General features: G+C 45.6%; 1 protein-coding gene across 5 annotated transcripts in view; it reads left to right on the top strand.

The window, feature by feature from the left end:
• The window catches only part of FNDC3A (fibronectin type III domain containing 3A), a 300,433-nt gene that overhangs the window by 205,447 nt on the left and 82,636 nt on the right, over nt 1–12,350 (top strand). For all 5 annotated transcript variants that reach the window (XM_019524325.1, XM_019524327.1, XM_019524326.1 and 2 more), the window contains one exon: nt 3,491–3,549. In XM_019524325.1, coding sequence (XP_019379870.1) covers nt 3,491–3,549 — 59 coding nt within the window. The remainder of the gene's footprint in view (nt 1–3,490; nt 3,550–12,350) is intronic.

Genomic DNA, 12,350 nt, shown 5'->3' with positions numbered 1-12,350 from the left:
AAAAAAAAACCCCTGGGACTCGCTAGCTCCTGAAGCAGCCTTGGGGCTTCAGGGGGCTCATGGAAGAGCCCCCAGCATGGTGGGGTGCAGTGGGGATTACCCCCTGCCTGGCAGGAATGGTGAGTCCGGGGGGGGTCGGGGGGCACTTCTCAGATTTTTTTCCTTAAAGGGCCAGAGCTGGGGTGCACGGGGCAGGCATGGGGAGGCTGGGGGGGTCGGGGGCCTCATGCAGAGCCCCCCACATGGTGTGGGGCAGTGGGGGGCAGCGGGGATCGCCCCCCTGCCCATCAGCACCTGGTGAATTGGGGCTTTTTTTTCCAAAGTGCCGGGAACTGGGGCAGGCGGAGCAGCTACTGCAGGGCTGGGAGAGCAGGCAGGGGATGGGCCTGGATGTTTCAGAGATTCGGCAGTAGCCGAACCTCCAAATCAACTTTGGCTGAATCGATTCGGAACAGTGATTAGAATCACCGAGTCGAATCACTGTTCCCCAAATTGGCCGAGTCCAAATCTGAAGCAGATACTAGCCACTTCACACAGGCCTGCTGTGTTTATGTTTCTTTGCTTGTTTTTTTAAACACAGGACTTGCACTTGGAGTGGAAAGTGTGTTATGGTCCTTTAATTCCTGTGGAAGTTTCTCCCAGCCCCCAAGAAAGAGCTGGTGCCTGCACAAACATGTTTTATCCTTGTATAGAAAATTACATGGGGCTAAAGGATCAAAGTTGTCAACCGTGGTTTTCATCATCAAGCTTTAGATCAGAGGTTGGCAGCTTTTTCCGGCAGGGGTGGGGTAGAATGACCCAGCTTGCGTTAAAGTTGGACAGATTTTAGGACCCAGCCACCACCACTGCATCTCCCTGCTGCTCAGCTGCAGCACGGCATAGCAAAACCATCTGCTCCACTGGGACCTGTGCTGCTTGACTGCAGCACTGCACAGGGACAGCTCTCCCTCTGCCAGAGATCCAGCAGGCTGACTGCAGCTTGGCAAGAGCTCCTCTGCTTCTGAATGCTGCTAAAGCTACTGCTCCACAGGCTGGATCTGCTCCATGGGCTGTAGGTTGCTGACCCCTGCTTTAGATGATCTTGGATCTCGGCTATTGAACACCTTGAATACAAGGATTGAAAGTATCTTCCCACAGAGTATCAGATCACATTTAGTTTAGAGCAGTGGTTCTCAGCCTTTTTAGACTATAGGCACCAGTAGATAGATTCAGGGGACCCCTCATAAAATGCCAGATCTTAGCTTTCACTCTTCTTTTGACTAAAGAAAAATAATAGAGCAGGTTTTGTGTTGCAGAGAACTTAGAAAGACCACAATTATGGATTTATATTTTAAATATCTGGGTTAATCTTATGAATCATATTTGTACACCTAACAGCCTAACATTATATGGCATCCTGCAATACCCTTGAAAAGAATCTCAAGACACCCCAGCGTGCCTTGTCACCCTGATTAAGGTTCACTAGTTTAGAGGATAGCAGACATATGTAAATATTTGTAGTAGCCTGTCTTACGGAGGAAACTTAAAAAGCTTCTACTAGCACAGTATAGTTCAGATAGACAGTGACAAAGGCATGTGTAATACAGTCAGGTTACTGTCTGCTTGGATTAGACTGTTTCCTATCCAAATATGATGTGAAGTGTTACTTGTGGATGCTGTTATGTGCGAATTTAGGAGTGCCCCTGGATTCCTTACTGATGCTAAGCTACAGATCAAATTGACCAACGAGTGCTTGCTATACTGTACATGCTTCAGATTCTACCTCTGTTTTCCTTTGGTTCATTTTCAGTTACTTGCTTTTCACCCACAGGCTGATTTTATCCAAACATTGATAACAAAGTATACTGTCACTTGTGTTACATGGACTATTCTAAAAAAAAATGCCATTGATAATTCACCAGGCCTTCTATTCAAGTCTACCTAAATTTTGATGATCTTTCTGAAAAATTTGCAATTACTTAAAGAAAGGAAGAACTGTATAATGTGACTTAAAAACTGCAGGAACAAGAACAAAACATTCAAAGATATTAAAAATCTTATGAATATAAAGAAGCAAATTGACTTCTTGCTGAGAGATTTAGCAAGATATATTGTGGCTTACTAAACATGTATTTGTTTTTTTTCCCCTCTAAATTAATGTAAAAAAGCTTCTCCAATCCTAGAAAAAATTAGCCAGGTAAGGTCAGTTCACTTACATTACACTGAGAAGTTTGGGATGTCAGATCAGGTAAAAAATGGCTGCCCCATCTAACTAAGTGATTAGATAAGTGCTGGGAGCCTGATGCAAGGTAAGTCAGAGTAAGGGGCGGGATGGCCAAGATCAGGGGAGATAGCAGAAATCACAGGAGATTTTAGGGAGATGGGCGGGGGGGAAGTTGGAGGGATCAGGGTGCTAGTGGGGTCTGCAGGGGAGCTTAGTGGGGGTTCTCTGATCCTGCCAACCCCCTTCCTCCTCAGTCCTGCAGATTGCTCCCAGTGCCAGTTCTATGAGCATTCAGCAGTTATGGGAGCCCAATCAAAGTTGGGGTAGAGGGAGGTGTATATGAATCAGGAGGGCTAGTGGCTCTATGAGGGGGAGGGGTTGGTGGAAGCATGAGGGCTCACCCCCCCCAACCAGGGCTATTTTTAGCCCCCCGAACCACACCCAGTGAATAGCTCCCACCCTCACCCCAACTTACTTCAGTCGGGCTCTCAGCACCAGGGACAGTTTGTAGGATTGGGGTGGGGAGTTGGTGGGGTTGGTGGTAGAGGGGGTTTGTCTGCCGGGGGGGGTGACCTTGAGGAGTTAGGAAAAGTATAGCCCTGGGGCTGGGGCAAGCAGCTGGGCTTTCCCAGACTTGGGGCTGTGCTCCAAACACATACAGATGTTCAGTAAATCGGGCTAACCCATGCTCGTTCTAACTTAGCTCGCTTCTCAGGTGAACTAAAATTAGAGTGGGCTGGCCATTTTTTAACTAATCTAACCTTTGGGGAACATCTGTATAGTTCAACACTTAGATTGATCTAACTAAGGATCTAAGTATAAAGTCCACATGTGGGTGAACTAGGTTTGATTAGGTGGCCATTTTTTACCCAATCTAGCTTCCCAAACGTTTGTACACACCATTAATTATTTTTATAATTTGCTTAGTTCCATAGTACGTTAGAAAGCATCTTGTAAGCTTTTATTGTGTTTTAGTTTCCTTGTTTTACATACAGAGAAAAAGCTAGGGTAGAGTAGATATCTGATATATCGCCTAATACCAAATATGATCATATCTTTTATGCTCCATGAAATCCTAGAATAGATTTGTACATAGATTTGGTTAAATTTGTGTGGACTTTTTTTGTAATCAATTTCAACATGCCTTATATTGAGGTAGCTTAAGCTGATAAGCAAATTCCACTAGCACACATCTGTGTGTGTGTGTGTGTGTGTGTGTGTGTGTTCGGGATTTCATAATAAGTATAATTCATGGGTATTTTGTTTGCTTTGTTTTCATTTTTTAAGAAAAGAATGAAGAAACAAAAGCACTTGAAGCACTTCTTTCTAGTATAACCAAGCCAATGGTAAGTAAATGCTACTTTTCATAGAATCAAAATACAGTTTGTTTGTTTTTTAAATTTTATATAGTAGTGATATTTGATTTTTGTATTGTCTAGTTTAAAAGGGCATTCAATTAGCAGTAGTAGTGAAAAATTATTCAACTTGGGGACCTTCAGTCACTGAAATTCAAATGACTTATAGTGACGATTTCACTAACTTTGAAGTTGACTTTTTAAGATTTATTGGATTGAATTCTTTTTGTGGTTACCCTTGTTGCTAAGAAGAAAATTTGCTCAGTCAGCTGACAGGCAGACAGGCATGCACACACACACACTTTAATTATTCTGTTTCTATTCTGTATGTGTTACATTAATGCAAAAGTTATAATGATAGTCTTATGTAAAAAATCTTTCCTAATTCATTTATCATTAAAAGAAACAGAACAGTGTTTCTTAACAGTTTAAGTTTTGGAACTGTAAACATTTTCAATAGTTTTTATATAACAAGTCAGTATAATATCACTGTAATTTTCTAATTCATACTTGTATAGGTGTATGTGGACTCCTGAGAAACATACAGAATCCTTCTGACTTGAAGTGTTATCAGTATGCTGATTGATGTGCACTCTACTACATCTCTCCTTTGCAAACTGAAGCTTTACAATATGGTGTAATTGTAGTTATCAATTGTTCAGCATCACAACTAAGACCTCATTTCAAATACCATCATGCGGAAGTCAGTCCTAGACCTAGTCCTCTTAAATGTTTTAATTAATATTATGAATGCTGTGAGAGTTTGAACTTATAAAATGCATAGATGACCCCAAGCTTGGAAAGAGCATTAGCATTCTGGAGGGATGGGATCAAAATTCAAAATGATTTTGACAAATTTGAAAGATGGTCTAAATCCAAGATGATGAAAATCAATAAAGATATATGTAAAGGACTACACATAGGAAAGAAAAATCAAATGAACAAATACAAAATAGAGAATACTACCTAGGCAGCAGTATTAGTTAGTTAGTTAGTTGTTTGTCCTTTGAATTCGAAGATGACCATGACATCACTGGTTGGTTTTTGGTTTCTGTGAACACGTGAATGGCTGATCAGGCAAATTTGTGCTTCGAACTGTCTATGCTGTGGCACGCTGAGCAAGTGATGCTGCTTTAGGTTGTTTAATCAACAGCGGACATGCTGCTGTTGTGAGATTTACACTGTGCTTTTGCTCTGCCTCAGCAGTTCTTCTCTGCTCATAGATGGTAGCTCCAGTATGGTTGAGACTTCCCCAGGTGGAAAGATAATGAGCGAGATCTTCCCAAGATTTCAGAATCAGTGTTGAAATGTTTCAAGGACAACTTTAGAAAGTCCTTGAGGAGTTTTTTCTGGCCTCCCTGAGAGCACCTTCCCTCCTTTAATTAACCATAAAAGATACTCTTTGACAGTCACTTATCTGACATCCTGGTGACATGGCTTGCCCATCTCATCTGTGATTTCATGAACAGAGTGTGAATGCTTGGAATTCCTCCCTGAGTAAGAACCTCAGTGTCATGACTTTGTCATGCCATCTTATCCTTATCAGTTTCCTCAGACAGCCCAAGTGAATGTGCTTCATGGCATGGCATCTGTACACCATCCAAGTTTCACATGAATACATCAGGATTGGCAACACAGTGGCTTTGTAGACCTTCAGTTTCATATGTTGACTGATGCCTCTGTGCTCCCACACATTTGCACATGGTTTGCTGAAGGCCATACTTGCTTTAGCAATTCTGACATTGGTTTCATCGCTGATGTGAACTGCGCATGACAGTGCCTGGAGGGTTTGACCATTCATTGTGATGATAGGCTCTACATAAGGCTTTCCCGATTTTAGGCTGGTGCATCACTTCCGTCTTGGAATGGCAGCAGTATAACAGGAAAGGATCTGGTGTTACAATGGATCACATAGTTTCATAGTGCTTAAGGTCAGAAGGGATGTAAACAGATCATCAGGTCCGACCCCCTTCCTCGGGCAGGAATGAGTGCTGGGGTCATAATAACCCAGCCAAATATCTGTCTAGCCTCCTCTTGAAGACCCCCAAGGTAAGAGAGAGCACCACCTCCCTTGGGAGTCCATTCCAGAGCCTGGCAGCCCTAACTGTAAAGTTATGTCTCCTGATCTCCAGCCTGAACCTGCTCTCTAACAATTTGTCGCCATTATTCATAGTAACCCCAGGTGGTGCCCGGGGCAACAGAGCCTCCACCAATTTCTGCTGGTCCCCCCTGGTGAGTTTGTAAACAGCCACCAGATCCCCTCTCAGCCTTTTCTTGTGGAGGCTGAATAGATTCAGGCCCTTTAACCTCTCTTCATAGGGCCTGCCCCCACTGCCCCTTTACCATGCAAGTAGCCCTCCTCTGGACCCTCTCAGTACTAGCCACATCCCTCTTGAAATGCGGCACCCAGAACTGGATGCAGTACTCCAACTGCAGCCTAACCAATGTCACACAGAGGGGAAGGCTCACCTCCCTGGACCTGTTTGTGATACAGCTGTAGGTGCACGACAAGATGCAGTTAGCTTTACTGCCCACTTCCTCACATCGGCGGCTCATGTTCATCCTGGAGTCAGCAATGACTCCAAGATCCCTTTCTGCCATTGTGTTAACAAGAAGGGTATTCCCTAGCCTATAGGTGAGTTGCTGGTTCCTTCTCCCTAGATGCAGTACCCTGCACTTGTCTGTGTTGAATTCCATCCTATTCTTATCCGCCCACCTCTGTAATTTGTCTAGATCTAGCTGGATTCTGTCCCTCCCCTCCAGCGTCCTCACCTTGCCCCATAGCTTGGTGTTGTCAGCAAACTTGGACAATGTGTGTTCCACACCCATATCCAGATTGCTGATAAAGATGTTGAACAGTACAGGCCCCAGGACCGAGCCCTGGGGGACTCCACTGCCCATATCCCTCCAGGTTGAAAACAACCCATCCACCACCACTCTCTGGGTGTGACCCTCTAGCCAATTTGCCACCCATCTGACTGTGTGGACATCGATGATGCAGTCACCTAGTTTTTTTAAGAGAATGCAGTGAGAAACAGTGTCAAGGGCCTTCTTAAAGTCCAGGAAGACAACATCCACCTCAACACCCTTGTCCAGGGACTTTGTGACCTGATAATAAAAGGAAACCAGGCTAGTCAGGCAGGATCTGCCCTCAATGAACCCATGTTGGTTGCCCCTGAGCATTACCTCCCTTGCTGGGTCCTTGCAGATGTGCTCCTTGATAATTTTCCCAAAGGTCTTCCCAAGGACCGAGGTAAGACTGATTGAGCTATAATTGCCGGGGTCCTCTTTTCTCCCCTTCTTGTAAATGGGGACCACATTAGCCCTTTTCTAATCCTCTGGTACCTGGCCAGAGTCCCATGAACACTCATAAAGCCGTGACAGGGGCCCCACTGTGACCCCCGCCAATTCCCTCAGCACCTGCGGGTGAAGAACATCTGGACCTGCTGATTTAAACACGTCCAGCCCCTCCAAAAGTTCCCTAACTAGGTCATCTCTGACCCTAGGCTTGGTGGTGCCTTCCCTAGGTCAGTCCTATTGGGGGAGATGTCCCGGTCCCTGTTTAGGAATATGAAGGCAAAAGATTTGTTAAAGAGGTCATCTTTTTTATTTGCCACAATCCCCATATTGCCACGCCTATCCTGTAGGGGCCCCACATTACCCAGTGCCTTCCTCTTACTCCCTGTGTATTTGAAAAAGGACTTTTTGTTATCCCTAATTCTGGTTGCTAGCCCTAGCTTCATCACTGCCTTGGCCTTCCTAACAGCTTCCCTGCAGTCATGAGCAACGGAGGTGTAATCCTCCTTGGTGATAGCCCCTTGCTCCCACTGTTTGTACACCTCCTTTTTTTCCCTCAGGCATTCCTGGGTGCCTTTGCCAAGCCATTGAGGCTTTTTAGTACTCCTGCCCCCCTTGGTGCACATTGGGACTGACTCCCTTTGAACTTGGAGGATCGTCTCCTTGAGGAACAACCACCCGTCTTGGACTCCCATCTCACTGAAGCTTCGAGACCCCAATGCCTCTCCTACTGATCTTGGCTCATTGAAGTTGGCCCTCCTGAAGTCAAGGACTTTTGCCTTACTGCTTGCTTTCACCACTCTGTGCTAGATAGTAAATTCCAGCAGGTGATGATCACTGTTGCCCAGGTGGTCAATCACCCGCAGACTCCTCACCAGGTCATCGCCTGTGGCAAGGACCAAGTCCAGCAAGGCGTTTCCCCTGGTGGAACTGTGCACTTTTTGGGTTAGGTGGAGGTCCTGTATCCCGGCTAGGAACCTACGTGAGCGGTCAGACCTGGCTGACTGCTCCTCCTAGCAGATGTCTGGGTAGTTTAGGTCACCTGTGACAACCACATCCCTTAACTTTACTGCCTCCGTGAGCTGACCTGAGAATTCCAGGTCCAGCTTATCGCCCTGGTGAGGCGGTCTTTAGTAGACGCCCATTGTCAAGGCCCTTTCCCCGTGACCCCCTTGCATTCTTACCCAGAGCACCTCAGTTTGCCCCTCCTCTGACCCATCCTGATCATCAAGGAAGTGTATTGCTCTTTGACATAGAGCGCTACACCCCGCCCCCCACTTTTTTTCCCCTGCTCTGTCTTGCCTGTACAGTCTCTAGCCCTCGATATCCACTGCCCAGTCATGGGTAGAATCCCACCAAGTTTCCATGAGCCCCACTAGGTCTGTGTTTTTGCTGGCTAGCAGGAGGGTGAGTTCCTCCTGCTTATTCCCGATGCTTCAAGCATTTGTGTAGAAGCATTTGAGGCCTCCTGTAGGTGCCCATTCTACCCCCTTGTTCCTAAGCCTGCCCTGGCCCCTGTCACTTACCTGGGTACTACCTGTGTGCGTCATGTTCCTCTGCGTCTCTGTCCCCCAGCAAGAAGTCAGCAAACTAAGCAGAAGTCAGCAATGTGTTGCTGTTGTAAAAAAGACAGATCTCATTCTGGTATATATTAACAAGTGTGTAACATGTAATATGTAGTGGATAATTATTCTACCCTGTGTTGGGGAGGCCTCAGCTGCAGTACTATGGCCAGTTTTGCGCTTCACACTTGAAGGAAGTTATAAACAAAGTGGAAAGTTCTGAGGGAGCAACCAGAATGATAAGCAGTCTTGGAAACATGACCTATGAGTAAAAGTTGGAAGAATTGTGTTTGTTCAAATTAAAAAACAGAAGTGTAAAAGGGAATAGGATAAAAGATTTTAATACATAAAAGGTTTTTATAAAGAGGTCATCAGTTGCTTACTGTATACACTGGGGTAGGACAAAAAGAAACCTTAATTTGCAAAAGAGGCAAGATTTAGATTGGACATTAGGATATTTCTAAGTATAAAGATAATGAATCACTAGGACAGGCTTCTTAGAGAATCTCCTTCATTGGATGTTTTTAAGAACAGGTTAAACAGGTATTCCTAGATCATCTCTTACTACAGAGATTAGGAACTAGGTGATTTCTTGCTCCTATGATTCTGTCTCTGTCTGTTTTTGGATTTCAAACAGAAAATAATGTCTTGAATGGATTGAACTAAGGCTCAGTTCAGACAAAAATGAGTTAGTAATAATTTGCTGACAGAAAAGTCTAGCTCCTATGTCAGAGGGGTGCGTATTCTCCATTACTGAAGGAATACTTCTCTTCCATGTATGTTTAGACTAACCTGCAAAGACTGAATCAAGTCAGCCTTGGGCTTTTTGACTGTCTGTACGTAGCCCGTAAGATCTGACCTGATCTGAACCCTGGATTTGTTATATCTGACTTCTGACTGTCATGACTGTCTGGCTTCTGATCATCCAACAGGGCTCCTAGCTGAGTTACCTTAGCCTTCCCTGACACAGATGACCAGAAATACTTTCATTGCTGTCTCTTATCGGGATCTTATTGAAGTTATCCTTGCCTTGGTGTTCTCCATACTTGATTATTATAATGTAATCTATGTGAAGCTATCTTGAAGAGACAGCAGAGCCCAATCCAATTATGTCCCTTCCTGATGATTCTAACTTACTTGAACACATCACAGCAGTTTTCCAAGATCACGCCGACTTCCTTTTTGCTTCTGGGAGATAGTTTATTATGTTAATATTAGCTTTGTAAAGCTATATGTGGTTGCAGTATTGGCCATCTGAGAAATCTTTTCCCTCATTTTTTACCACCACAGCAGATGAAGTTAGCCAGGGAATTCTTGCTAACAGTATCTGGAAGTATCCATTTGGGGAAACTGAGAGCTGAATTTTCTCACTGGAGGGTTTTCTTCTCTGGAATTTGTTTCTTCTGGTTGTCTACTGACCTGATGGAGTGGTAGAGGAAATAGCCAAGGAAACTGGGACTCTTACTTAGGGACTGTGGTCAGATAAATTGCCAAGGGAAAACTAGGACTGGGAACCAGTGGGGGTGAAGGGCAAGGGGAACAGGAATCCTGGGACCTGCTTGGAAACTGATACCTATTTTTCTTAGCTACCATGCTTCCCAAATACTGCATACAGCTGTACCCAGTATGCAGATCTCAACCATATACACAGAGTCTCTCTTGGATATTTTCTGAATTCACTCCACTGTTTCATGTTATACATGGCAATTTCTTTTTTTCTATCCTCACTACTACACACATTTTCACAGGTCCTTTCCCTGTCTTCTTCATCAGCTCTCCTTTCATCCTGTCTCCTATTCCCATCTTGGATGCTACTGGACTTAACCTGCTTTCTAGTTTCTTCTCGTGTGATAGTATGTCACAGTGGTAGTATGCTCTTCTTGTGTTGTATGTAATAGTTCTTATATGGCCATTTGCTCTTTTTATTGCATGACATGGATGGGGAAAACAGAGTATGTTGCCAGTCAGTGAATTATTCCCTGTTCTCCCTATTATGGGTGAGTGCTACTGTACCTTCTCTTGCTGTACAAAGCACCCTGCATTCTCAAATTCAGGAAGAAGAAAGAGATTAGCAAGGCTTTGATAAGTGAGAGCAGTGGGTTCTCAGCCTTTTTAGACTCAAGGTACCCGTTCATCACTTTCCTGAATTTGGCAGCACCCCAGTTGAGAACCATTGTTCCAGCAGCCTAACTTGTTAATTATGTACCATATGCATAGAAGGGGTTGTTGACTACAGGAGAATGGGGGTGGGGGCACTGCTGCAGCTGTGGGCTCACTCAGGAGCTGCTAGCTTCATGTAGGGCGCTGGGGCAGAATCCACTTATCAGCTTCACTCACCCTCTCCTTGGTTAACCCTCTCTCAGGTACTGGCAAGCTGCATGTAGATCATGGCTGTAAAAGCTTTAGTTTGGCTGCAGCAGTGAAAGGGTTTATTCAGTAGCTGTTGCTGCACAGTGTGGGACAAGGGGGAACCAGGCTGCAAGGGGAATCCTGACTCTGGCTGTGCATACCATCTGCCCAGCTTGAACTAACAACTTCTGGGTGAGTCTATGCTGAACACAGCCCCATATCATCACTCCAGCACCCCTGCCTCTATTCCAGTGCCCTTCCCATGTTCAACACCTGGAGTTCATGGCCTGAGTATCCAACCACAGTCAGGTGGAACTGTCTCTTACTCTTCTGTTTCCAGATGGAATGTGCTGGGCAGACTGGCAAGGGCTGTGGCACGAGGTGCTCCTGACACAGCCACTTCCTAGTCTGCTTGGCATGCCCTTTCTGGAAAGAGGCACACTGGACTGTTCTACCTGGCCACAAGGGCAGTAGTGCTGCACCATGACACTCTTGAAAGGGTCTCATGGCAGTGGATAACCACTGGGTTTGAAAGGAAGAGCCACAGGAGAAGATCACTTGGAGAAAAAGAGAAGAAGAATCTATGTCCACGAGGGCATGCTAAGTCAAGAATGGAACCCAGGGTTTCCTGAGTCTTCTTACTCATCTCCTGCCTGCAAATATCTGTGAAACCCACTAACAAACTAGATGTCATATTTCTCTTTACTACTGTACAGTTGAATGCTGCCCTAGCAAATCAGATTCTGTCCCTTGCTGCTGCCACAGGCGAGGGACAGAAGTTACACATATGCTAATTTAAGTGATTAGAAACTGGTTTAAACCTGTAACAAAACAGAAGTTCAGTGCCCATAAACCCATTTCAAAATGGCTGAAACTGGTTTAAGATAAACCTGGTTGAATGTAGTATAAGACTTAACTGATTTAGGTCAAACCAGTTTATGAAACTTCTGTCCCTGGTCTTTTCCTGGATCAAGTTCAGTCACAGTCTCCCAGCATGCCAGGATGCTTTGCAACCCTGGGCTGAGCTATGCTTTTTGCTCCAGAAAGTAGGATTGGCCACACACCCCTCTGCTCCTTAGCTGAAGGGGTGAGGGCTGGCTAACAAAGGGGTGGAGGTGGGAAACCCAGCTGGGGACTGCAGCCGGTTCTGCCAGGGGCGCGGGGGGCAGCCCCTGCCAGACTTTTCCCTGCTGGAGAGGAGGCAGCATGGGCAGGCAGGGTCAGGTGGAGGGGAGGAAGGGGAGTTGAAGCCTCCTCTCCCACCAGCATGGCACCCCATTTGGGCTCTGCTTGGTAGGGGGCCAGCAGACTCCACTCCCTGCCACCTCTGGCAGAGACTGAGGCAAGTAGTTAATAAGGGGAAGGGGGTATGATTCCCCTCAGCTCCCCTAGGACATGGGGGAAGGGGAAGAGGCTGGGGAACAAGGGCTGTGAGCGCAGGACCAAACCCTGCAGGGCCAGACTAAGAGGTGGGAGGTATTGGCAAACACCGGGCACAGTTGTCCTGTGGGGTCAGACCAACTGTCAGGATCTCAGTACTGCAGTGTTAGACAGGAGGGTGTGACACAATTGCACATATACAAA

Source organism: Gavialis gangeticus, unplaced genomic scaffold (assembly GCF_001723915.1).
Source record: "Gavialis gangeticus isolate Ggan-Ray unplaced genomic scaffold, GavGan_comp1, whole genome shotgun sequence".
Lineage (NCBI taxonomy): Eukaryota > Metazoa > Chordata > Crocodylia > Gavialidae > Gavialis > Gavialis gangeticus.
This window is presented reverse-complemented; position numbering and strand designations above follow the sequence as displayed.